The following is a 26,967-nucleotide window of genomic DNA, read 5'->3' on the forward strand; positions in this document are numbered from 1 at the left end:
GTCTCCCCCTGCCCCTCCAGGCCTCGCATGTGTGTGCGCTCGCTCTCTCTCTCAAAAGAGAAAAAAAAGATGTGCATGAACAATTTATAATACCATGGGAAGTGCTTATGTTACTCTGTTAAATGAAAAAATAAGGACACAAAATTGTTTATTTTATATAATCACCATGATGTAAAATATACGGCTACATGGAGACAAAAGGAAACACCCTCTGTCTTAATCGTGATTAAACCAGGGTGATGGCATTAGGAATGATTCTGATCCACATATTTTTCCTTAGGGTAGAGGCATACACAGGAGACCCTCTATATTAGTAGAATGTGGGGGTCTTTAAAGCATAGGTTTTCAGCCAGGGACTCTTAACTGGGTACCATGGATAGAATTCAGGGCAGCTATAAACTTGGCTGGGAAAAAAATTACATCTTTCTTTTCACTAACCTCTAACTGAAAATTGTTTTCCTTTTGGATTTTTTTTTTGTAGTACAATGTACATAATAGAATTTACCAGTTACCATTAAGTACATTGACACTGGTGAACAACAGTCACCACCAGCCATCTCCAGGCTGAAATTTAATACTTTAATCATGAATACAGTCAAAGAAGCAGAGTAAATTTCCAGTATCTGTGACTCTGTCACCACTAGAAATCAAAGCTGTTTTCATATCACATGACAGTTGTTGCAAGTATACTGAACTACTTTTTCAAAGATTTATTTATTTGTTGGGGGGGGGAGGAGCAGAGGGAGAAGGAGAGAGAGAATCCTCGAGCAGACTCCGCACTGAGTGCGGAGACCAATGCGGGGCTCGATCTCAGGACCCTGAGATCACAACCTGAGCCGAAATCAAGAGTTGGATGCTTACCAGACTGAGCCACCCAGGTGCCCCGGTATACGGAACTATTCTTGTTCATGCTCCTCACAGCTTTGAAATTAGATAGTTATATGACCTGCCACCAAGTCTTGTTATTTAACGCAAAATTACTAGGTTACAAATTCCTTTTGTAATACTGCGTTCACCATATTTCGGTATGTTTTCCTTTGTAATCCTATGTGTTTTATTTCCTGCATTTAAAAAATACTATTCTGGGGCGCCTGGGTGGCTCAGTCAGTTAAGCACCTGCCTTCGGCTCAGGTCATGATCTCATGTCCCTCTCCCTCTGCCACTCCCCGTTAGTGCTCTCTCACTCTCCCTCTCTGTCAAATAAATAAATAAAATCTTTAAAAAAAAACAAAAAATATTATTCTGAGAAGAAACGTGTTGTTTTCATCAGACCGCCAAAGAGGTTCACGAGACAAAAAAAAATTAAGAAACCTTCAGCAGATGTGTTCTGGCAGATGGAGTAATTAAAGTATTAGCTACCCTCGACATACAATAATGGCTTTACTGATGCGTGTCCAAATTCTTTGTAATTTTTCTGTGGTGATGTGGCCTAGTACAATATGATACCACATCCATCTGTGTCTCCCCAACATCCACTGTGCATTTAGCCCTTAGAATAATCCTGTCTGTGTGTATCCCTTTGGAAAACAATGTCTGAGGGACCCCAAAAGACATTCACAGATGAAAAGGAAGCTAATGGCAGAAAGAGTATGAAAATATCAGAGCAGCTTTTAAGAAGAGGAACAAACTGACCTCATTTTTAAAAAAGAATCCATTTCCCTAATATACTTCTTCTTTTATTCAAAAATATTTTTGGGGGGGGGGAAGATGCTCAACACCACCAATCATCAGGGAAATGCAAATCCAAACCACACTGAGGGATCACCTCACACCTGTCAGAATGGCTAGCGTCAAAAAGACAAGAAATAACAAGTATAGGAAAGGGTGTGGAGAAAAGGGAACCCTTGTACACTGTCCGTAGGAATGTAAATTGGTGCGGCCACTATGGAAAACAGTAGGAGGTTCCCCGAAAAATATGATCCAGCGATCCCACTTCTGGGTGTTCACCCAAAGGAAACGAAAACACTGACTTGAAAAGTGATCTGTACCCCCATGTTCATTGCAACATTATTCACAATAGCCAAGACATGGAAACCACCTAAACGCCCACTGAATGGAAAAAGAAAACGTAATATATATGTGTGTATACACACACACACACACACACACACAAAATGAGATATTACTCAGCCATAAAAAAATGAGATCTTGTCATGTGCAACAACGTGGGTAGATCTTGAGGGCATTATGCTAAGTGAAATAGAGAAAGCCAAATACCGTATGAGCTCACTTACGTGCGGAATCAAAAAATAAATGAACAAAGCTCACAGACACAGAGAACAGCTTAATGGTTGTTGCCAGAGGCGAGGGGTGGGGGGTGGGTGAAAAACATCAAGGTGTTCAAAAAGTACAAACTTTCAGTTATAAGATAAATAAGTTATAAGATCAATAAGCCCTGGGGATGTCATGTACAGCATGGTGACTGTAATTAACATTGTTTTGCATATTTAGAAGTTGCTAAGAGAGTAAATCTTAAAAGTTCTCATCACAAGAAAAAAAAGTTGTCTATGTATGGTGACAGATGTTAACTAGACTGATTGTGGTGACTGTTTCGCAATATATGCAAATACCAAATCGCTATGTTGTCCACCCGAAACTAAGACAATGTCATATGTCAGTCACACTTCAATCAAAAAATCTTTTTGGAATCGGGGATGGCGATGAGCACTGTATTCCCTGGGCTATAACCACCATTTGATACCTTTCTGTGCAAATAAGATGTTCTTTTCTGCAAGTCCCACGTCCTCTGTAATTTTCAAATAAAACTGCTCTCATGCTGAGAGAGGTCTACCTAACCTAAAATCACCTCCTATGAGAGAAGATTTCATGCACCCCCGTCCCCACAGGAGGTCCACAAAGTCGGGTCTCAGTGGTTTTTCCATGAACCCAAATCCCTGGCGAGGCTGACTGGCCAAGGGGGAGGCAAGTGTGTGACCCTGGGAATTTGGAACTGGAACCTAAAGTTACTCCCTGATGCTTTGAACCACGGGCGAGTCAACTTGGGGCTATAAGGTGGGCGTGTTTGGAGATGAGCACGCTCAGGCTGGTAGATCAACCCAGGATAGGACAAGGGAATGTGGAGAGGGGTGAAGATGCTTCAGCTGCACCTTCTGCGCCGGACCTCTGTACCCATGTTAGCGAAACCCCCTTCGGGCTAGGACTGGTCCAGTGGGGACCCTAACTGCTGAGTTTAGAGTTGGCCCCTACGGCACCCCCACAAGGCAGCTCATGATTTTCCCGGGCCCTCTCTTCCCAAGTTAAGCCTCAGTGTGTCCCCCCCACCCCCCGTGCCTTTTGCAGGAAAGCACGAAACAGCCACCCAAGCAGCATACCTCGGGTCTGCCAATGCTTCTGCGGACCCTGGCTCCAACCCCTTCCGACTGCTCCCGGCTCAGCACTGACAGGGTAACCTTCTTGGAGGATGCCATGTCGAAGTCTAAAGAGAGGGTTCCGATGCTAAGCTGTAGAGGTTAGAGGGCCAAAAGAGGAGCAACAAAAAAGAAAAATCATAAGGCGGGCACATCCAAAGACTATGAAATAAAGGATATTAAATTCAGACCTGCCCGAAATATTAACAGCTACAATATATTGACTCCTTACTCTGTACAAGACCTGGATTAGGAAATTTTAAACAATAATGCTGGTGAATATGTGTGAGTACTAATGTATCAGTACCACTAATTATTTGCAATCTCATATAATCCCACAGCCATCTTTTACAAGACTTAGCAATAACAGCTCTGCTGGGCACTTACCACTAATGAGCAATTTATCCGCTTTCCTTTTTTTTTTTTAAGTAGGCTCCACGCCCATCGTGGGGCTGGCACTCATGACCTCAAGGTCAAGAGTCGCATGCTCTACTAACTGGGCCAGCCAGGCGCCCCTTTATCTGCTTTATCTCATTGAAATTTCTCAACCTCCCCAACCCCACATTGCCCCCACGAGGTAGGTGCTACCATGAGGCTGAGATTTACGTGGTGACTAAGGGAACACGAAGGAAATCCATGAGGTCTGTGACTCTCACCAGAACATGTCGAAGATCTCGGCACTGAAAGGATCTTCGAGGGTCACCAAATTCAAAGATCCATCTATCCCTAAAGTTCAGGGCCAAGTTTAGTGGCAAGAATCTGAGCTTTGTCAGGAAGTCTTCAAGAGCGCCGGAAACTGAAGAGGAGGTGCCCTTGACGATGCATCCTGTATTTGAGGACCAGTCTACACCCCGCCTTTATTATTCAAAAGAGTTTTCTCTTTGTGGGCCTGAGTTCTACCGAATGGAGTATCCCAGAACAAACACAATCCATATCTTTTCCACTTCAAATGCTTGAAGATGGTACCACCAAATCTCTAAAACTCTTCAAGCGAAATACAATCCATTCCTTCAAAGATTCCTACTCAAACCAAGAGAGATGCTTTAGCAAGAAGCATAGACCCTAGAGCCCGAGAGCCTGGGTTTGCATCCCGGCGTCACCGGGTACCAGCTGTGTGACCTGAGGCCACTTGCTAAGCCTCTCTGTTCCTCAGTTTTTCCATCTGTGAAATAGGGGTACTAAGGCTGCCTACCTCAAAGAAGTGTAGTGAGCCTTCTAAGAACGTTAACTCCTGTTATTGAGAGCACTCTACTCCGCAAGTCCCGGCCCGTCCGTCAAAATGTGTCCTCCTGGCGGCAGGCCATCAATCAATCAATACTTACTGGGTGCTGGACAGTGGGGCTCAGAAGTGAATTCAGTCCTCAAAGCGGTACAGAACCGTCAGCACCTACCTACAAGCAACTAGGAAGGGTTTTCCCCCTCCATGCGCCACTTCTAGGTCCTTCCAGACTCCCGCCCGTAAATGCTGTGCACGCGGACAAGTGACGAGGTGCTTACCAGATCGCAGTGCTTGGCGGACAGGAAAGCCGCCTACCACCTCCGCCCAGTGTCAGAGACCTACTGAAGCATCTCCCGTCCCCTCCCAGGAGCTTCCCCCGGGAGTCGACGGCGGGCTGGGGAAGGCGGGGTCCCGCGCCGTGAGCCCAGCACCCCCGCGGGCCTGCGGTCCCCACGCGGCGGCGGCGGCTGGGGCGGCGACGTGGGGCGTGGGGCGCGGGCGCTGCGCGCAGGGCGGGGAGGGCGCCGGGCCCGCCGTCTCACCGTGACTCAGCGTTTCGCCGCCCGCGGCCGCCGGGTGGGCGGGAGGCGGGAGTCTGCGGGTCTCCGGGGATTTGGGGGGGTGGGGGGGAACGCGCCACTGTTTCCGGGCAGCCGGGCTCCTGTCGCGCCGCCCTCTGCCCCTCCCCTGCGGGCTCTGCTGCCCAGCGACCTCTGCGCCCCTCCCGCCCGGGAGAGATGCGACCCCCCCCCCCAGGGTCTGGGGGCTCCCTGGGCCGGGCAGGTGCTCCGATCAGGGCGCTGTGGGTTCCATTTGTGCCTCCATCGCTTGTTAGCAGCGCGAGCTGGGGCCGGTGGCTCAGCCTCTCTGTGCCCCCAGGTCTTCCACTGTGAAATGGGGAGGGGGATAATAGAACCCCCCCTGGTAGGGTTGTAGTGAGAATTCAATGACCTTGGTATGCCCTCAGTACTACACGAAAGTTTGGCGCTTAGAACGGGGGTGGGGGGGCAGGGAGGAAGATGGGGGGAGTCTCAGAGCCCAGACTTTTTTGCTCCTGCCTAAAAAAGAGACTCACTCTAGTGGGGAGCCAGTTGGTTAAGAGCTTGGTTGCTGTGGAGGGCAGTGGGCAGGCGCTGGAGAGTTTTCCCAGAGCAGTGCGGACTTGCAGGAGCCAGTGAGCCGATCTAGTTCATTGCTGGGATGCTTAGCCAAGGCTATAGGCATGGCTGCCGGTCTCTGTCCTCTAAATACTAGAAAGCTCATTGTGTGGTTTGGAGAAAGGAAAGAAAGTGGCGTTTCTAAAACAGGGGCCAGAAAACTCTGTAAAGGGCCAGAAGGTAATGTTTTCAACTTTGCAGGCCACATACATTCTCTGTGAAGACTGCTCCAGGTGGCCTTGGTAGCAACAAACCAGCCATAGACAGCACGTAAATAAATGGGTGTGGCTGTTTTGATTAAACTTTAATTATGGTTACTGTTGGGGAGGAAGGATTTCCTCTGCCCTTCAAGATCCTTCTAGCTGGACTAAGAATCACATTGACATGAGACAGATGAACAGGAGAAAATTAAATTTAATTTCGTAAATGCAGGGAATCCACACAGCCTGAAATTCCAAAGACACTGAGGCACCATGAGGTTTATCTGGCGTCCAGAGCTCAGGGGAGGGGGCGGGGCGGAGGAAAACAAAGGGAAGGAAGACCCATTTGCAGGAAGGTGCGAGATGTTTGTAAAACGACGGTTGCCCTGCTCTGCACACAAGTTTCTTAAGTAAAGAGGAACCTCTGTTAATAGCTCTCTTCTTCATACAGGCTCTCCTTTCCAATGTAAATGTAGGCAGTTGAGGGGGAAGTAAAGCGCTTTTCCTGAATCTGCTGGGTTTTGATCTCTTTTAACTCAAAAGAATCTTCTTGCCAAAGTGGCCCATGGGGGGGGGGGGGGGGGGATGCCTGCGTGGCTCAGTCAGTTAAGCGTTTGCCTTAGGCTCAGGTCATGATCCTGGGGTCCTGGGATCGAGTCCCTGCTGAGCGGTAAGCCTGCTTCTCCCTCTCCCTCTGCCCTTCCACCTGCTCCTGTTTTCTCTCTCTCAAATAAATAAATAAAATCTTTAAAAAAAAAAAAAGTGGCCTATCTTGAGGTGACCTGCCCTTGCCCCTACTATACTGAAATTTGAATTTCATATAACTTTCACTTGTCATGAAATATTCTTTTGATTTTTTTTTAGTTTCAACCACTTAAAAATGTAAAAACTGCTCTCAGCTCACAGACTGTAAAAAGTAGGTAGTGGGCCAGGCTTGCCTGCAGGCCTGGTTTGCAGACCCCTGCTCTAAAAGAACAAGGTAGTAGAGGAACAAGGACTTTCCCCTGGACTCTTTATATGTCAGTGGGACTCAAATCCTTCCTCTCTACCTTACTGTGATTCAAGGCTAATTGAGCTAATACATGTGAATATTAAAAGTGCCATGAAATAACACAGTATTGTTACTTATCATCATTATGCTGACTTCTGAAACTCTCTCCAAATAAAATAGAAATATGGACTCTCGGTCAGGCTCTTTGCAATCTTTAGTAAATGATTCTGCATTTGCTACCAAAAATGTCAACATTTAGCCAATTGCCTGGGCCTGAAACTCAAGCTATCCCCATCACTCTTCCACCTTGAAATCCTGTGGATTCCACGCCTAATGTCTCTTAAATCCGATTGCCACCGGTCATCTTATCTGATAGCCGCGCCCCTCTTCCTGCCTTCAGGCTGGCCACTGGCCAATCCACTCTCCATGTCCCAGGGAAATCTAATAAAGGCCGAAAACCTTCAGGGCCCTCAAGAGAAGGTCTTGTGATGTCTCTAATCTGGCCTCACCCTCAACAGGCTGACACTTGCTCAAGGATACACGCGCACACAGAGGCACTCCACTCCCTCTTTCCACCAGGCTGACTTCTTTTAGGCTCTGGAACGTGTATTTTCCCACTCGCTGGCTTGCTGTGCCTCTGTCTGCAACTTTCTCTCTCCTTGATCTGGCTTATCCCCATTCGTCTTTTAGCTCAGTTTCCATGTCACTGCTGGTGGGAAACCTTCCCCTCAAATCTAGGTGAGATGTTTAACATGGCCATCGTTGTGAAACAGGGAAGCTGAAGGGGCTCCATGGGAAAAAAACTGCCTTTTTTCTCCTTTTCCTGCTTCTGTTCTTGCTAGGACCTGCACCCCCGCCTTATGTCCCCCTTCTAAAGGTCAGGGACTTAACGATTTCTTTGGAGTCTTCCAGCGCAATAGATAACACCTACAGAGTGACCAGGCGGGCCATCGTGAACTTTTCCCAAGACCTCTGACTCCAGACACCTTGACGCCAAGACCCCTGGCTCCAGGGCATAAGTGACTTATGGAGGACATCAGAGCACTGGTCCTTGTTCTGACCAGTTCCTGGGTGCCTGAGAGGACGCGGACACCAGACCATCGTCTTCTATAAAAACTCCAGACCCCGAGCAAAGACGAGACTCACTCCCCTTCTTTTCTGGGTCTCCCAGCCACTCAGTATGTGCTCTCTCTCTCTGTCTTCAATAAACTCTGCTCTCCCTTCCTCCTGGCTCGCTGTTGATTTCTATCCCGCACGCAGCCGGGCCCCTCTTGGCTGGTCCTGTGAGAACCCTCTGGGTCTTTGAGCCCAGGCCAGCCTGCGACAATCACAACCACCCCCTGTTGATCAGACTCATTGTTTATCATCTTGGGGTAGAAGATTCTCTTTTCCTATAACAGCTGCAACAGTATGTCCCATGAGACATGTCTTCTGCCATGTGACTTCGATACTCCCTCCATTGCAAGTGGCGTTTACTTCTCTTCTTCCCGAGTCTAAGCAGGGCTTGTGGTTGCTTTGACCAGTGCAATACAGTGCAAGCGACACTGTGCCAGTTGTGGGCGTGGCTCTGAGACGGCCTGGTGGCTTCTGCTTCCTCCTCCTGGGAGTAGCTGGCCTGTGAGCAGAGCCGTGGCTCTGAGACCACCATCCGGGGAGAAGCCCGTGCCACGTGGATACGACAGGAGCACCCCCTGCGTCCTTCCCCACTGCCAGACCCGCAGAACTGTGCGCAAATAAAAACGGTTGTTTTAAGCCACTCGGTTTCTAGATCATTTGTTTGGTGATGATAGACAACTGGAAAATATACTTTTGTGCAAGAGGAGACGAGGTGGGTTTTCAAAGCTCCCTGGGCTAAAGAAACGCTCTTACAAATATTGACCCTTTTAGAAAGTGGATGTGTCCATTTAAATGTTATTACCAAGGTGACCAGCCATCCGGCAAGATAAACAATTCTTTTTTTTTTTTAAGATTTTATTTATTTATTTGACAGAGAAAGACACAGTGAGAGAGGGAACACAAGCAGGGGGAGTGGGAGAGGGAGAAGCAGGCTTCCCGCCCGGCAGGGATCATGACCTGAGCCGAAGGCAGACGCTTAAAGACTGAGCCACCCAGGCACCCCGAGATAAACAATTCTTAAACTTGACTTGAGAGCTGAAGCGCTGCATGCCACGGGCCACAGCACTGAAGTCTGGAGTTCAGGGGTCCTGGAAGGCTCCTCTGTTATAAGCAGCATTTGCAAGGAGAGCTTTGCGTTAAAAGGAAGCAGAAAAGAACGTCTTCACTGTACATCATTGCCCACTTCTCTAGCAGATTTGCAAGGTTCTTGGGGGTGCTTTCAGTTGACCACCTTTTCTTTTTTTTTTTTTTTAAGATTTTATTTATTTGACAGAGAGAGAGATAGCGAGAGCAGGAACACAAGCAGGGGGAGTGGGAGAGCGAGAAGCAGGCTTCCTGCCGAGCAGGGAGCCCGATGTGGGACTCGATCCCAGGACCCTGGGATCATGACCTGAGCCGAAGGCAGACGCTTAACACTGAGCCACCCAGGCACCCTTGACCACCTTTTCAAAGTCTCCTCTGGGCCTCAGAACCCCCTCCACCTTCGAAACGGTACCAGGAGTGAGAGCTTCCCTTTTTTCTTGTCTTTGAGAGGCCAGTCATGGGGGCAAACTAAGTCCGAGGGCCTGCCTGGTCAGGGCAAGGCAGGGAGCTCTCTTTGCAGACCCCGTGGAGGAAAAGAATGGGGCTGAAAAGCTAGAAGACCGAAACCAAGGACAAAGCAAGGTCAGAGAGGGGCAAACGTTTACAGATGGAATACAGGGCATGGAACTGTTCACTGGCGGGGCCCACTTTGGAGATGAGCAGCGTGACCCTGTACGTGGAGCCTGGCACACTTTTCACACTGTCATCTGCCATCCAGATGGAGATGTCCAATGTGTGTGGATATCCGAGTGTGTAGCTACATCATCAACGGCCCTCAGGCTCCTGGGAAGCATAAAGAAAACTCTGTGCCAATGTGACAACGAAGAACCTTCCCTAAATGATTCTAAATAACACCCTTACAATCTTTAAAGACCCACACATTGTCGACATATTTTATTTGACCTTTTTTTCTCAAAAATTGTATTTTCCTCTTTTGTCTGACTTACTGATTTTCTTCTTCAAGATGTATGTTATAGAAATACATGGATGTCTTCCATATTTCCTCATGTCCAATTTTTGTCTCCTTCTAGCACGCAGCTCAAAAATGCTTTCTCGCAGATTGGTCAGGTTTTAGTAACTTGCCTCCCAGAGCACTACTGCGGCTCTTCGGGAAATGACAAATGTCTCTGGAATATTCCAAATTAGGCATTCAGACTCACCGAAGCCAGGAAATCGACTGGCTCCAAATCAGACACTGATTGTTTTGTAAACATTAGTTTATGAAGGTCATTAATGGGCTGCTGGTTGAGGACATCCAAATACATCCATCAGAGAGGGGTATCTGTGACTCCCACTTCCACCCTCGTGAGGGCAATCTGCACAACCCCGGGTCTCTTCAATCACCCAGCCTTCTGACCCTGAAGTTACATGGGATCCACCATTGCGTGAAACGCATAATGTGTTCCTATCTTTCCCATGGGTTTTTGGCAGCATTCCAGAAAAGAACAGCTCATGACCCTCTCTTTTGAGCCACAGAAATTTCCTAGAATTCACCACAAGTAAAATGTTCTTGGCCCTGAAAGGCTGATCCATCTCTGAACCAAGGAAGTGGAGAAATTTAGGTGAATGATTCCCCTGATACTTACCTCAGTCACCCTGATAACCTTTCTCACTTTCAGCTTTTATATGGTGGTGTCTTCTGGCTAAATGGAGGCTGCTTTCAAGATCACAGTATTGGAGTTCAAATAAAAGGCTAATTTGAATTAACCTCTATCTAGGTAATGTTTGAGGTGGACCGATGTCTGCAACTTACTCTGAATGCACCAGAAAATAACAACAATGGTAAGAATAGTAATAGCAGTAGAAACAGTAAGACCAATAATGTGGATCGATGGATGGATAGAGAGATGGATACACAGATATATGACAAAGCCAGTTTAGCAAAATCTAATTGCAGAATCTAGATGGTGGTGTATAGGTACTCACGGTACAAATTCTTTTAACTTTTCTGTATTTTGAAATTTCCCATGATAAACTTTTGGGAAAGACCATTTGAATTAAAGTGGGAATCGTGGCCGGAAGGGTTCCATAAAGATACCTCCTTTGATATGTTGGAGAAATGTGTGTTTTACTCTAGTTTAACTTTTATAGGATTTGTTCCTACCATACTAATCAAATAAAACTTGAAAATGTCAAAAAAAAAAAAAAAGATACCTCCTTTGCCTACTTTCTTCACTTCCAACTCTGGCATCTGGTACGCAGTCCAGTTCAGTGAATGTCTGTTGAATTGAGCTGTTGAACTTAATTCCAAGCTACCAGGTCACTTCCACAGCTGGCAAGATTCTTCTAGAGCATGAGTTGTCAAATTTTTTTCTGTGAAGGCCAGATAGTAAATATTTGAGACTTTGCGGGCATAAGGTCTCTGGTACAAGGGCTCTGCTAAGCAGCCACGCACAATACATCACGAATGGTCGTGGCTGTGTTCCCATAAATTTGATTTACAAAAACAGGTGGTGGTCATAGTTTGCCAACCCCATCTTTGCCCCCAAATCCTTACCTTCCACTAAAAAGTGAGAGTAAAATTGACAGCATGCCAACAGGCTCTGTAAAGATTTCATTCGTATCGGTAAAGGGGCTAACAAAAAGAAACAACAAACCTTTTCATGTCCACCTCCACCCCCCACTTACCCATTTCCTCTCATAAGGACCAAGTCTAACTGTTCCACCATTGAGCCCGAGGTTTAATAGGCAAGCATTTCTAGGAGAGGCGATACATTAACGTTCCAGCCCCATAAGCATAGACTCTTCACATCTGATCCCAACCTCCAAGTAGATCATCTTAGCACCAGGGGAATAAATGCAGAAGGTTACAGAGGGACACCCCCAGGGAAGAGACGCCCATGGAAAAACCTCAGGCCGTAGAGAGAGACGCCCTTGGGGCTTACTCTTTAGTAAAAGCAGAAAGGTAATAAATAAATGAATCGTGCAGCAGGTTTTAAGGTGTTAAGCACCGTGGAGAAAGACAAAATAGAGCAGAGTAAGGGCCATTGGCAGGCTGGGTGGAATGAGGTGGTAGGACGAAACAAGGTGGTCCAGGGAGGGCTCATTAGGAAGATGCCATTTGAAGCAGAGCCCCAAGATGAGCCAATGAACCAGGCAGATATCTGTGACAGTCTGCCAAGCAGAGGAAACCACCAATGCAAAGGCCCTGGGGCAGACAGTGCTCCGAATATTGTAGGAGGAGCAAGGAGGCCAGCTTTCAGAGCGGCAATGTGAGGTAGAAGAATCACGAGATAAGGTTAGAGACAGTACTGGTGGACCAGAAGAGGGGGGACCAAGGGAGAGTTCAGACTGGAGGAGTGGCAGGACTCGAGTTACATTGAAAAGAATCACTCCGGCTAGCCCGTGGCCAACAGACCTCCAGGAGCAAGAGCAGAAGCAGGGAGAGAAGTCAGGAGCAAGGGCAACATTGCAGGTGAGGGACGGTGGCGATTTAGACCAGCAAGTAGCAGAAGAGGCGGTGAAAAGTGGCCACATTTGGGATATATTCTGAAGAGAGAGCTCACCATATCGTGTGAAGGACTGGATGCTGGGTGCAAAGGAAGGGGGAAAAGGCAAGGATGATTCCACATTCTTTGGCCTGAGCAGCGGGAAAATTTGTGTTGCTGTTACCTGAGAGGGGACGACAATGGGAGAAGGTAGTGTGGGGGGGGCGGGGGCGGGTCAGCCGGGAGGTCGGCACTGGGCATGGTGAGTTAGACACATTTATTAGACATTCCAAGTAGAGATGGACAAGGTGACAGTCGAATGAAAGTCTGGAATTCAGGGGAGAGGAGCCGGCTGAAATTTGGAATCATAAGCATATAGATGGCGTTTTAAAGCCATGAGTCAAATGCATTTTTTAAAGTGAGAAAACACAAAGGTCAGCCAGAAGCCAGAAGAGGCTCTTTCGTGCTCTCTCTCTCTCCCTCTTTCTCTCTCTCTCTCGCACACAAAATGGATCCCATCAGGTTCTTTCTTGTGCTAAAGACAAGCGCTAGGTCTCCCAAGCGAACAAGCTTGCTTACGTCATGAAGTCAAATTATCTCACGCATCCCGGCAGAAGCTTGTTGCCTGCTAAAGGCTTGCAGGAACAAGCTTTAGAGCACGTTCCTAAGGGTCTCACCGGGCACAGGTGACAATGTAGACTATCATTTGAACAAATTAAATCATGTAATCGACATAGCAGGTTGCTACAACAAGTTAGAATGAAACTGAAGACATGGAAAATACAGAGCCGAAGAAAGGTCCGGGAGAGGTGGCAGAGGAAGTGATGAATAGAATAAGTCAGTAAATCTGTGGCATTTGACTCAGAGGAAACCACTCCTCCCAGCTGCCCTTGAGTGTTTCAAGGCACAAGAAGGGATGGGAATCCTAAGATTGTGCCCAGGTGTTTCCAGGGTTCTACCGCTTCCTTCTCCGCCTCCCCGAAATTTACTCTTTATTCTAGAATTGACCTTCTGCCATGCTACCATGTTTAAACGGTGGAGTAAATACAAATCGCCGTGTGGGAAAGGGAGTTAATTAGCAGAGTGTGGAATTCATTTATTTGGCCAAGTCACTGTGCCACGGGTACTCTGGTTCACCCTGAGTTTCTTGAATGATTGCCTACTTTATTCCCAGAGACCGAAGAGCTATTTGGGGTCCATCAGTGGCTCATTTGCTATCAGGGTGTAAGCTCCCCTCTTGGGAATTCTTCTGAGGGACTCTTTGCCCCTTCCCAAATTCCAGTTTCAAACAGAAACATTGACAATAGCTCTGTAAGCTATTTTTCACACACTCTACTGTAATTAAACCTTTCCTTGGGGTTCTGCCTCCACTAGACATAAGGCCCCTGAAGATGTGGGCAGCCCCTGTTCTGTTGACTTCTGTCTCCGGCCCCTAACAGAATGCTTAGCACATGGTCGGTGCTCAAGAACACTTGACTGAATGACGAGAAAATAGAAGTGATGCTAGTCCTGTGTCTACTCAAGAGGAGACCTCTTTGAAAGTCGGTAGCTTCGCTCTCCTCTGCCAACCCGAGATTTTGTCACACCATGGATGTTGCCAAGTAAGTTAAAGTAGCCGACCGTGTATGAGGTAATACGGTGTGTCGCTGCATACCAAAAGGATGATTGAGGCTTTCGGCTGTGGATAGCAGAGCCTCAACGAATTCGTCAGGTTCATCACATAGGACGAGTCCGTGCACCCCAGAGAAGAGGGTGGCATGAGGAAAGCCGAAAGTTGCGATCCTGTCATAATGACGTCGAGTGACAATCACACTTTTTCCTTGCAAGCGTGGTGCCTGCTCCCGGAGCCAAAGCGATCTCTTTTCCACTTCTGGATTTCTTAATAACGTAAGGTGTGGACATGTGCTCCTTCTCGGTCATATTAACTGTCCTTCTCTGCCACATTTCCTGCAGCGTCCCTTCGTCCAGTGTTGAGTTGAAGCTTTCATTGCTTATTCTCTGCGCTCTTCGGCGTTACCTCATGGTTTCCTGATTCGTGAGAGAAGCCAGCGTCAGAAGTGGGGTTTTGCCGAGCTATTTTCTGGTCCTTTGCAGCCCAGAGCTCTATAAACAAAGGCAGGGTTATCACATGTCCCCGAGGGCTGCCTGGGAAAAACAGGAGCTGTGGTTATCAAAATTGGAACCTTTATGAAATAGGCTTTTGTCTCCGTTTTTGTTGCATTCAATCAGATCAACAAGTGTTGGCTAAGTGCTGAGCGTGGTTTCCTGTGGGATTGCGTAAGGCCCTTGCAGGACAATAAACGTTTTGGGGGCACTGAGTAATGTAGCCATTTCTGACCCAGCAGCCGGGGAAAATGTGAGACATTCGCTGCTGCGGCTGGCAGGAGGGCAGCTGGGGCTTGCGCTCGGGCAAGGGTGGAGGAACGGCACCGCGGCGGACCCCGGCGGCGGACAGAGCCAGAATGGTGCGTTGCGGCGGCAGGTGGCCACACGATGTCATATCCTCCAGGCAAATGGGTTCAGAATGACGAATATGAAATAGCTGGGGCTCCTCCGGGGACTTTGGATGAGACCATGTAATTTGGAGGCCTGCGACGGTCTTACTGCCGAGTCCTCCCCCAGCTCAGCAGCCTCGCTCAGGCAGGCTGTCAGGTTGTGTGTCCGTATGGCCGGCCGCTCGGGCGGGCTCAGCGCGGTTCCTCTGCGGCTTCTCCCGTCCTCGTCCGCGGGCATTGCCCTTCCGCGGCTTTGCATGCTGGCTTCCTGACTGCTTCCAAAAAGACCGAGATGTTCCTCTTACCCGCTTTTATTTAACCTGTGTTTTTATGGTGTTACTTTAACTGCAAATATTTGTTCTCAGGTTTCGGAAGGCTTCCAACGTCTGGGGTTTGGGGGGATTTTAGGTGGCGATGGAAAGACGGGGGAGGTGAAGCTTTCAGGAACAGCCACCGCCAGAGAATGCTGAGAGCTCTCGCGGACCAGGACAAGGTCACTGGATTTAAGAAGGAGTGCGCGTGCATCGCGGTCTAGGTCAGGGCTTTCCAAACTCTCATGAGCACACGAGGCACCTGGGGATCTCGCTAAAATGCAGATTCTCAGGGTCTGGGGTGGGAACTGAGCGTCTGCATTTCTCACAAGCTCCCGGGCTACGCGGATACCGTCAGTCCGTGGACCACACCCGCAGTGACATCCACGCATTGATTTGTAAGAAAGCCAGGGGCACAAGAACACAGTCCAGGGGCTGGCTCACCCTGAATCTCAGGTGAGCCAGCCCAGGACTGCAAGCTCGAAACCCACGTACAGGGCAGGTGCTTGCGGACAAGACCATGCACCCGGCGTCTTCCTGCCACACCCCCCCACCCCCACCCCGCCCCCTGCTGGGAAGGGGGATGAGAACTGAGATCGTATCATCAAGGCTCGTTTCATTCTCTTCAGTTTTTAACCTTTCCTATGGTCTTTTTTTTTTTTTTTTTTAACTTTACCTAGGGAGTGATGAGGGGAAGGGGTACAGAATTGGGGAGTATCTGCGAGCGTGCTAGGCATCATACTGCCGTTTTCTCTCGACTCCTACTGACCCTTCGAGGCGGTTACTGTTTTACTCCCTTTACGGATGGGGAAGATGGGCTTTTGCAAGGTTAAGTAACACGCCAGGTTGCACAGAGCTGGAGCAGAGATTTGAACCCACCAGCTGGGTGCTTCTCCCCTGACCAACCTCTATCACCTAAGCAGTGCTGTGTGTTACTAATTCAGCATAAGGTATTAGGACATGGCTTTACCACCTTTTGCTTTTTTCCTAACCACTCCATAAGGTGACTGAATTAGGACATACCCCATAGGATGGGGGGGTTAGGCCTACCCCACAGAGTAAAGGAATGCATATTTTTTTTCTTTTCAAAGGTTTTATTTATTTGCTAGAGAGAGAGAGAGCACAGGCAGGGGGAGCGGCAGGCAGAGGGAGAAGCAGGCTCCCCACTGAGCAGGGAGCCCAAGGTGGGACTTGGGATCCCAGGACCCTGGGATCATGACCTGAGACAAAGGCAGCTGCTTAACCAACTGAGCCACCCAGGCATCCCACGAATGCATATTTTTAAGGTGCTTTAAATAGTGCCTGGCATAATGCAAGCCCCCTTTAAATGTTAGCTAGGATTATTATTGCTACAATCACTCATATCCTTCAAGGTCCAGTTTTAATGTCCTCCCTTCCATAACGTCTTTCTTGATTATCTTAAGAAAAAGAAACAACTTTCCTTCCTTGGGCCATTCAGAGCAAAGAGAACATGGGCTCTGCTCTAGCATTTCAGTTGTTCCTTTCCCCCCTTTTCTTTTTCAGTCGTGGTTCAGTGCCCATGGTGTGCCCAGAACTTTGACATAAGCTTTCTCATTCGTGTCCCGTAAAGTTGAGAGAGCTATATAACCCATCTCATATATCCGGATCAGAAAACTGAAGCTTAGCGCAGGGAAAGGGCTCGGTCAGGGTGACCCAGCTCATAAATGACAGCCCTGTAACCTCCTCCATGCCTTCTGAGTCCACTGCCGTCCGGCCACCTCGCACGTTAATTAGCTATGAAACCTATCTCTCAAGTCTGCTCCTTGTCACTTGGGCAGTGGAAAGCTGATCCTCGTTTCTGGAACCACTCACTCGAGGTCCGGCACGCTGCAGGCTCAAAATCAAGTGTGCTGGAGAGAACTGCAGAGCTGAACTCCCTACTCTCCTGATAACATTTCCTTACAAATGCTAAGTAACCATGGAGAGTCCAAGTCATGTTAATTTAGCATTCACCTCTTACGCATGTTATGGGTTACATGACAATTGCTGGCTTCCCTAGAGAAAACGCTATATTGGTCTCTAACAGTATTTTTGGTTTTGTTTTTTGTTTTTGCCTCCCCTGCACTTTAATCTCTCTCTAGTTTCTTGTGCTTATGGAAATAGGCAGCCTGGGCTATTTGGTAAGCAAATTGACGTATCTATTCCATGTAGGTGGTAATATGAGAGCCCAGCCAAATTCTGCCGGCTCTTCTATGGAAATAGATCTCTGGCTAATACTAACTAGCTTTAGGATCCCATTTCATTTTTTTTTTTTTAATATTTTAAAGATTTTATTTATTTACTCATGAGAGAGAGAGAGAGAGAAAGAGAGAGGCAGAGGCAGAGGGAGAAGCAGGCTCCCCACCCAGCAGGGAGCCCGACACGGGACTCGATCCCAAGACCCTGGGACCATGACCCGAGCCGAAGGCAGACGCTCAACCATCTGAGCCACCCAGGCGCCCCTCTCATTTCATTTTAAGTGTTTTTTTAACCTTCCCAACTGAATATACCTTAAATATGGGCAGGCAGAGCCGAATTTGTTAGCCGTCGGGCAGGCGTTTGAGTCAACAGTGGTACCTGAGCCTGTCGACTTATCGTCCTGATACAGGGAGGCAATATTACATTTCTAAAAATTAGTCATCACTCATCATCTCTTCCTATACCAAGGGAGACCATAGAAATGCCTTCATTTTAGAATCTAGGCTAATGTAGGAGAAGAGTACAAGGAAGCGATAGAAGCAAATAGAAGTAGAAAGGCAGGTCCAAACTGGAGCAGGAACCAGGTACTGTCCTAGAAGAAACTGATCTGGATGAGACCAAAGCGTGAGTCATCAAAACGGGGTTCCTCAAGTTCGTTAGGAAGCTCCGGGGGCCAGCTGAGGGAATAGAACTCTGAAGGTCTCCAAAGACATGTGTCCCCAGGTGTGTGTTACATGAGAACAACAGATTACAGACCTATCTGCACAGAGTGTGAGCTCATGTTTGTGAAAATAGACACATGCACAAGTATATTCGGAAAAATCTAGAGGTACGTTCACCAAGATGTTAACAGGTTTTTTTTTCTTTTGCTTGTTGGTAGTTCTTAATTTTGTAGAATAAACACACATCACGTCTGATTTTAGAAATGAAAGCCAAAAAATTCACAAAAGGCAGAGCTTTGGAATGAACAATTTTGTCGAAATTTGACAAATTATATTGCATCAGATGCAACAACAGGAATGAAGCCCTGGAGATTGACAAGAGAATGTGCTCGAGGACTTGGTACCCTCCTTTCTAGCCAATGTTCTTCTTCCCTTCAATATACAGAAGCAACCTTGTGAATTTCATTTGTCAATGGTGTCTGTGACTCGCCATATTAATCTTTTAGATAAAATCTCCCCCCAAATCTTTAATGTAATGAATGTAAATTTCTATAAACAGAAAAGTGTGTGTATGGTCATGCAGTACCGGGAAAGGCTGCTTCCTGCCTGGGATGTTGGGATTTGCCTTTTTAAAACAGTGCTTTTAATGTTACAAGTTCATTCAGCAACTGAAAAAGTTTTGAAAAGTAAACTTTTTTTTTTTTTTGAAAAGTAAAAATTTTGTATTCAACTAACCAGATCTATTTAACTAGCATTCCGCTTTAAGGAGTCATGTTTTAGCTGTGGATCTAAAAGACGTTTGACAAAAGTTTTCACAGTTTTCTTTGTATGCTTTGTTAGTAAAATTTTAGAACGCAGGAATGTAAAAGGCAAAAGTGCCTTTAAACTATGCCCAGTGTGGTATGGCTCCCCCAAAGGGGAATGCACCTCCAAAAAACTAGATCCTCCACAGTTTCAGTAAGTCTTCAAGGAAATTCTCTTCCGGCCATAGACTTTGGGTGTAGAAAATCATCTTATCTGAACAGCTGCATGTGTAGAGTTTCTAACAAAGGCTGGGTTTACTGCCACCAACCTCTGCCCCATCTTTGAGTCCGGGGGCCAAGAAACCAGTGACCATGACAAATAGCACCCACTGTGCTCAAAAGAAACCCACTCTACTTTCCCAAAGGAATTAGACTCCCCCCGCCCCGCTAAAACAATATTCAAAACAGAAAGTAACCAATGGATAAGATTTGTAATGGATAAGATTTCCATTACTTCTGCCTCTAAACCAAACGATGCCCTTAGAGAACATTTGAGGGATTAATAAATAGCCACTTCATCTGTATAAATAATGAACATAGGCTGATTTTCTTGATTCCCGTTTCTAGAGTGGTGTGGTCTATGTCAGGAGGGAAGCTGGCTGGACCTGACTGTGGTTTATTCAATGTGCCTCCCTTCCCTCCCACTTCCTTGCCATAGTGGGCCCATTATGCTCAGGGCCAGTGAGGAGTGGCCTTTAGTGATTGGACAGGTTCACTTGGCAACCCCCCCCCCCATCCACACAGAGCAATGCCTATGTGGGTGCTTCCTGATGGAGAGTGATAAATAGGATGCAAATATTTTCTTTGTAATGCATGATCCTGGCATAGCCAGAGGGAATATGAGTGTCCCAGAGCAGCAAGGTTTTGCTTAGAGCTCGAGGGTTGAAGTTAAGGACCCACAAGCGCACCCCGGCTGATCGAATGCAAGGTGAGTAAAGGTAATGACGTTCAGATTATCAGTAAACAAAGGAAGATAGAAACTATTGAACATCTGACGGCTAGTATTCATGTGATTTCGCAAAGCAAAGAAGAACATAAGAAAGTTGATCTCTCGTGGCCTACTGCTTAACATTACTTTTTTTTTTTAACATTACTTTTCATCACCAGACCTGATATCGGACTGAGGGTTGAAGCAACAGTCTTAGTAGAACCAGAAAATCAATGGATTTATTTTCTAGAATTACCTTAAGCTTTAATGTTCTCCATGGCTTTGGAAGGAAAAGCAAGAGTGTTTTTAGTTTGTAAGGTACCAATTTTGTTCAGTTCTTTTAGATTGATTTTGATGGCATTTTTAAATGTTTTGTTCTCAGAAATATTGAAAAGTAGACCCCTGTCCTTTATGTTAAAGATCGGATCATGATCGGGAACTGTGGGGATCACTTACAATGATATCAGAGTCTCACAGTGGCCTGGATGATCGGGTCAAACAGCCAGCCACAGTGTTGGAGAGAAATGTGTTGATCAGTCACTTTAGATATGGTGAGCTGTCTGGAGTTCAAATATTTCAAAGTTTGATCATAGCCAATTCGATTCCACAAATGCCTACAGAATGCTTAAGAAATAAGGAGAAATTTGATAAGGTGGTCTGGAGGGTAGTACAAAGACAGTGCATTTATGATCTGGAGTGGGAGGCGAGTAAAACACATGAAATGTTGTAAACAAATCAACATATTTATAAAAGTCAGGGCCAAGGCCGTAGGAATGAAGGGCAGGTGTATGTGTTTTTGAGTCTGCTTAGTTAAAATTTCTTCGCTAATCCTAAACCTGATTTGTAAAAACTGTATTATTTATATTATCCCTGAATGAGAAACAGTTGACTCAAAATTCTGAAGGCTAAAAGAGAATGTAGCTAGGTGCTGCAAACACTCATTTTCATCATTTTATTTTACTTAGGACGACAATATGGACACAAAATCCATTCTAGAAGAACTTCTTCTCAAAAGGTCACAGCAAAAAAAGAAAATGTCGCCAAGTAATTACAAAGAGAGGCTTTTTGTTTTAACCAAAACAGATCTCTCCTACTATGAATATGACAAAATGGTGAGACCCTGCTTATTCGATTGTGTTTATACTATTTATATATCTTGAGTCTCCACAAAGTGCTTAATTATAATGAAACAATGTCCCGTTTCTTAGCTCACACAGCCAAGATCAACTTGCCTTCACTTATCACATTGTCTTTTCTTAACCAAGGTATGATTAAACCAAGATCAAGGGTTTTAAAATATTGGCTAATTTTACTAAGGCAAATTGTAACTTTAGAACACTGGTCCTTGACTGAGGGTGATTTTTGGCCCCCAGGGGACATTTTTGGTTATAATTTGGAGAGGGGTGTCTAGTGGGCTACTGGCATCTAGTGGGTAGAGGCCAGGAATGCTGCTGAATATCCTATAATGTACAGAACAGCCCCCATCACAAAGAATTCTCTGGCCCCAAATAGTGCTGAAGATAAGAAACACCGTGCTGGAAATCAGACTAATTCTATTCAGCTAAGAAGTCTATCAGAGTAGAAATCCTAAAATACTGTCCTAAAATTGAAACAAAATTAAGACACTCTCTGGGCGGGGGGTGCCCAAGTGGCTCAGTCGGTTCAGCCTCGGACTCTCGATTTAGGCTTGGGTGGTGATCTCAGGGTCGTGAGATCAAGCCCCATATCTAGCTTCGTGCTGGGCGTGGAGCCTGCTTAGGATTCTCTCTCTCCCTCTCTCCACCCCCCCCCCCCCCCCCGCCAAATTTTAAAAGATGCTTTCTGGAGTTAAATCTTGATCTTCCATAGATTAAGCACATGGCAGATGATGGAAATATGTTTCAAGATTATTAAACAAAATTAAGGGCTGCTTCTAGACTTGCTTTTGGAGGAGTATATGAGTTTGTGCCCACACTCGAAAATATATTCTGTTGCCACTGGATTTTGACTATGATGGAACAATTGGAAAAATTCTCACATACCCGTCCCATCTCTCAATCTCCCGCCTAGGATAACCTTCACTTTATGCTTTTCTTTGTGTCCCATTGTTTATCGCATGACACATCTTATATTTTGGTTTTCAAATCAGAGAAGAGGCAGCAGAAAAGGATCAATTGAGATTAAGAAAATCAGATGTGTGGAGAAAGTAAATCTTGAGGAGCAGACCCCTGTGGAGAGACAGTACCCTTTTCAGGTAAGAGGGACCACATTCTATTACAAACTCCATATATTGGCAATAACAAAAGATGTTGCAAAATAGCCAAGACAATGACAAGGCTTGGAACTTCCCCAGATGGGAGCTGGGCACTTTGTTGAAATTCGACCTACCAATCTGCTTTCCCTAGAGTGAGAGAAAGAAAGAGGAGCAAGTAAGCCACAGGGGGCTGACTTGCCTTGGGGCCTGACAGTCTCTTTCATTAAAAGTTGCTGAGCATTTCTAAGGGGCTCCAAGGTACTAGGCACACTACAAGGAATCAAATGCCATCCTCGTCCCCAGGGCATTTGCAGATCATTATAATGAGGGTGAGTGTTAAGTTGAAGGAGCTGTGGTGTCCTGGGAAGCGGAAGATTCACTCCTCACTCTCCAATTGGAAGAAACCAGGGGGGTTTCTTGGAAGATGCTTCAAATTTGTATCACAGAGGCATGGGACGCTCAAAAGGGCACAGGGTTCGGAGGTTCCCAGAGCTCCTAACCCCACAGTTTGTCCTGGCGTTCCCATAGGCAATGCACTCAACCCTCTATCCAAGTTCGTTTCTTCATTCGCCAAGCGGGCATAATCATCCACATTTCACAGAGCCGAGACAGGATTAAGATCTTAAAGTGTCTAGGAAAGAGCCCAGAAACTAGTAGCTATTTAATAAAGGATCTGTATCATTTACTCATAAAAACTGAATGAATAAACGAGAGAGGGATATGGGGAAGACATTATAATGTTCTGACATTTAAACAAGCATCTTAAAGAAGAGACAATGATTTCTGCTGGGGATTCCTTGGGGAGGGACCTGACCCAAGGGAATGAAGTAACAGGGAGACCTATTTTTACTCAATATAAGTATGAACTATATAATGATCAGAATATATGGAAATTGCCAAGGATGGCTTAGCAAAAGTAAAGGACATTTCGTCCCTGAAGATATTTTTAAGGATAGAGCAGGTAAACATTTTCCAATGGGCTATAAAGAGAGTCATGCACTGGGTCGGTGGATGGACCAGAACATTCCTAAGACACCTGTAATATCTAACATTTTAGACTTTTATAATTCTGTCTAAATTATAAAATTTATATGGTCCAGGGCACCCATGCCGAGACCTCAATGTTCACTGATGTCAGATGCATCGTTGCTGTGATTTTTCCCAAGTGTAGAAGTGTCTGGGATAAAACAAACTGAGAGGCGGAGGATAAAAATAACTAGATTTTTTTCCATCTAATTCCAGAGCAAATGCCTATTTTATAAGCAAACTCAACTTTTCTTTGGGATACCAGGAAATGTGCAGTCGCGCCGGAATGAACCATGCAGGCAATTGTATCTAAATGCATCCAATCTTTTCCTTTCCAGATTGTCTATAAAGATGGGCTTCTCTATGTCTACGCATCAAACGAAGAGAGCCGAAGTCAGTGGCTGAAAGCATTACAAAAAGGTAATGTTAAAAAGTCATTAAAGGGAGTCCTCCATGGAGTTCTGTTGAGGCTTGGAGGGGAGAGATATGGCAGTAGAAGGACCCATGGCCAAGAGAGAATCTGCTGATTTTCCCAGGAACCTCGGAGAACGTGCCAGGCTCACTGTCATTTTGCATTCTCATTGTTACATGGAGCAAACCTGTGGCTCGCATTCCCTTTCCTGCCCTGCTCAGAGCGAGCTATTGTGCCTTCCCAGCAGGCAGCTGGAGGAAGCCAGACCACCTGCTCCCCACCCACTGTGCTTCCCTTTCCCAGGGCAGTCTCCATTCTCCCGGGGCTGTGTCAAGGCCTGTGGCTACCGGACTTTGGCTGTTTACAGAAAGTTCTATCCTACGACTTATCATCTGCCAACTGCTATGCCAAGTACTTTGTAAAGCATTTCCTTAAGTAATCTTCTTGACAAGTCCATGGAAAGGGGTGATCTTATTCTCCCTTTTCCAGATAAGTGAAGTTAAAGAGACATGGCGGGGGTCACGTACCTAATAATGGAGAACTCACAATTCGACTACCCCAACCCGGCCTTTTAACCAGTGTGGTATCAACCCTAGGCAAAACTGGGGATTTAATGGAGCTTTTGCTCAGGGATTCTCAGGTTGCTGTGGTGACAGCCCGCGGTAGAAGAGAGAACACTGTTGGTAATTTGGCGCTGTGATGTTTCTCCCCGTGATATTCTTATTTGAAAGGTAGGTGATAGTATGAGGACAGTATATAACTCGAATGAATGACTCTACTGGTGGAATTTCAGATATTAAGTCCCCAGATCAGGTGAGGTTTTGTTTTCTTTCGATTAGGGTTCTTTCGCAGTGTACTTCAAAGTATATCACGTTAGACAACCCCCTACTCCACTTTGGTGCAAAAACATTTTTTTTTTTTTTTTTTTTTTACACATAGGGCTTCATTTTTCCTCTGCATGAAAGGGTTTAGCAACCTATCCTGTAGGATAGTCAGGTGGTCCAGTGAGGGGAGAAGCCTCCCTCTCCCTGCTCCCAGCTTGTTGAAGTGAGAAGGGCATCTGTCTTAGAGACAGACAAATCTACATCCAACTCCTGCTTTGCTGTGTTACCTAATGAAACCTCTCTCACATCTCACATCTCTGGATCTCAGTTTCCTAACCTATAAAACGGGAGGTCACGTTGCTTCTTTCCTCGAGTGATCTTGAGCCACAAATGAATGACTCACATATATATTAAAGCATCCGACACACAAACGTGAATCGCTGTGGTTAGAGTGGGGCCTCCAGGACGAGCCCTAAGAGGCTGCTTCCCATTCAGTCTCCTCCGGGGGGACTTCCTGGGAGCAGTTGCTGTGTGGACACCTCCGGTGTGCAGCTTCGAGTCATGCCCTAGGGTCTTTTGTGGGTCTTTCTGGAACTATGTACGGCAGGCAGGTTTGGGTGGGCCCTGGAGAGCTCAGGTAAAGGCATATGGAGCATAAAGGAGAGCAGAGAGAAAAAGCGAAGGTGAATCTCTTGGCCCCTCGTAAAACTTCAAAGGGACCCTATCACTAGGGCTGCCATGTGCACAGGAAGCCGCGTGTATCAGTTAATGATGCTTTGGGATGCAGGTAAAAAGACGCCAAGCAGCTGTTGAAACAAATGCACGTCGGTTCCTCTCACACAGTTAACAAGTCCGGAGGTAGACGGTCTAGGGCAGGGGCAGCAGCTCAGGGAAGTCAGTGGGGACCCAGGCTCCTGCGAGCTTTCTGCTCTGCCACCCTTAGAGGCGCTCGGAAAGGCTCTGAGCTTTTCCAGAAGCGTCCCCTGCCAACTTCTGTAGATGTTTTACTGGCCGGAACTCTGTCTCATGACCACCTCTATACGCAAGGGAGGCTGGAAGTCAGTATCTGGTTTTTCTAGCCTTCCTGCTGGTAAATAGCACGAGAGAAGGTGGGTGAGATTGGCTGTCAGCTTGAAGGAAACAAGAGAGGAGGACGGTCGGCTGTCAGCCTGGCCAACCAACCCACCGCCACCCACCGCAGGAAAACAAAGGAGTTTCCTCACTTAAGTCCTCTCCCCTGTGAAGTCTTTTTGTCTGCTATTTAGCTCGGGCATTATAAACTGAGGGGGCGTCGGAGACACGGCATTTTCCAGACGGGAACCAATACCCAGGAGGTTTGGGCCGACTGAGTGCGGACTCAGGCGTGTCAGCTACCATGGTTCTGAGTTCAGAAGACCAGATGGGGATAAAGCGTGTCCTTCTTTCCAAAAACGAAAACTGAAGGGGGTTCTACAGGGAAGCTGGCATCTGTGCATCGGATTATAGTAGAAAAAGCTTGGGGCTGAGTCTCAGATATGCTACTCACTAGAGGTCTGTGAACTTGAGCAAGGAACTCTGCACCTCAGTTTACCTAGCTCTGTAAGTGCCACGAAGACAGTAACAACTCCCCGCAAGGCTGTTGAGTAGATCAAACGAGATGATACATGTGAAGGGAAATATGTAAACTCCTATACACACACATTAATATATACGAGTTCCTCTTATTGTCATTATTAAATGGTGGGAGTGTCGCAATGTGGACTTTTGGACGTGGTTGGAAAAGAAATAGTTACCCAGGAAACGAAATTCATGTAGTAGGAAATAACAGGAATCCTGGCACATGGGGAGCAAGATCTCGGAGAGCAGGAAGGCAAGTCATGTGCCCAAGGAATGGCAATGACCATTTGGGACCAGTTTCTAGTCAGAAACTTGTGTTTTATAATCGTAACTCCTCTTGCTTTTTGTGACTTCTGTAATAATTTCCCTTTAGTTCCCATTAATATTTAGTAAAGGTGTTTTGTTTTTTTTTTTTAATACCAGTGCTTTCAGCCAAGCTGAGCTGAGCTAAACTAAGGGAATGATAACACCTAAAGCCCACTGTTCGTTGAACACATGCTCTGAGCCAAATGCTGTGCTGGATGCTTTACATAATTATGGTTTGTTATGATCTGATGACCCAGCAAAGCACTTATTATCTCCAAACACTTCCTTGAATTGGGGTTGGAAAGGAGGAGCAGAACTCTCCTGGGATTAAAATAAGGAAGCCTTAAGATGAATATAAAATCAAGAAGAAAAGAATTGAAGTCACACATAGAATCAGCCCTCCCCACCTAGAGACTCTTCTTGAACTATTCTCTACTAAACCTTGTAGGTTTCTCTGCTGTATTTTGAGAGAGGCTCATGCGGTGTAGAAACAGTATTCTACTCCAGTATTAGAATTTCATTTCTTTGGCGGCACCTCGCCTGGGTGGTACAGTTGGTTGAGTGTCTGACTGTTGGTTTCGGCTTGGGTCGTGGTCTTGGAGTCATGGGA

General features: G+C 46.4%; 2 protein-coding genes across 6 annotated transcripts in view; one reads left to right on the top strand and one right to left on the bottom strand.

Annotated features, from left to right (window-relative positions):
• Positions 1-5,067, bottom strand: part of PIR (pirin) — a 101,837-nt gene extending 96,770 nt beyond the window's left edge. For all 4 annotated transcript variants that reach the window (XM_032389532.1, XM_032389531.1, XM_032389528.1 and 1 more), the window contains exons 1-2: positions 4,866-5,067; positions 3,333-3,461 (exon numbers count right to left, since the gene is read on the bottom strand). In XM_032389532.1, coding sequence (XP_032245423.1) covers positions 3,333-3,428 — 96 coding nt within the window. In that variant the 5' untranslated portion in view covers positions 3,429-3,461; positions 4,866-5,067. The remainder of the gene's footprint in view (positions 1-3,332; positions 3,462-4,865) is intronic.
• A 9,665-nt stretch (positions 5,068-14,732) lies between these two features.
• The window catches only part of BMX (BMX non-receptor tyrosine kinase), a 49,420-nt gene continuing 37,185 nt past the window's right edge, over positions 14,733-26,967 (top strand). Inside the window, exons 1-4 of one of the 2 annotated variants that reach the window (XM_032389672.1) lie at positions 14,733-15,027; positions 20,926-21,072; positions 22,089-22,193; positions 23,558-23,639. In XM_032389672.1, coding sequence (XP_032245563.1) covers positions 15,025-15,027; positions 20,926-21,072; positions 22,089-22,193; positions 23,558-23,639 — 337 coding nt within the window. In that variant the 5' untranslated portion in view covers positions 14,733-15,024. The remainder of the gene's footprint in view (positions 15,028-20,925; positions 21,073-22,088; positions 22,194-23,557; positions 23,640-26,967) is intronic. The other variant, XM_032389673.1, reaches the window with a different exon arrangement.

Source organism: Phoca vitulina, unplaced genomic scaffold (genome assembly GCF_004348235.1).
Source record: "Phoca vitulina isolate PV1807 unplaced genomic scaffold, GSC_HSeal_1.0 scaffold55, whole genome shotgun sequence".
In the NCBI taxonomy this organism is placed as follows: domain Eukaryota; kingdom Metazoa; phylum Chordata; class Mammalia; order Carnivora; family Phocidae; genus Phoca; species Phoca vitulina.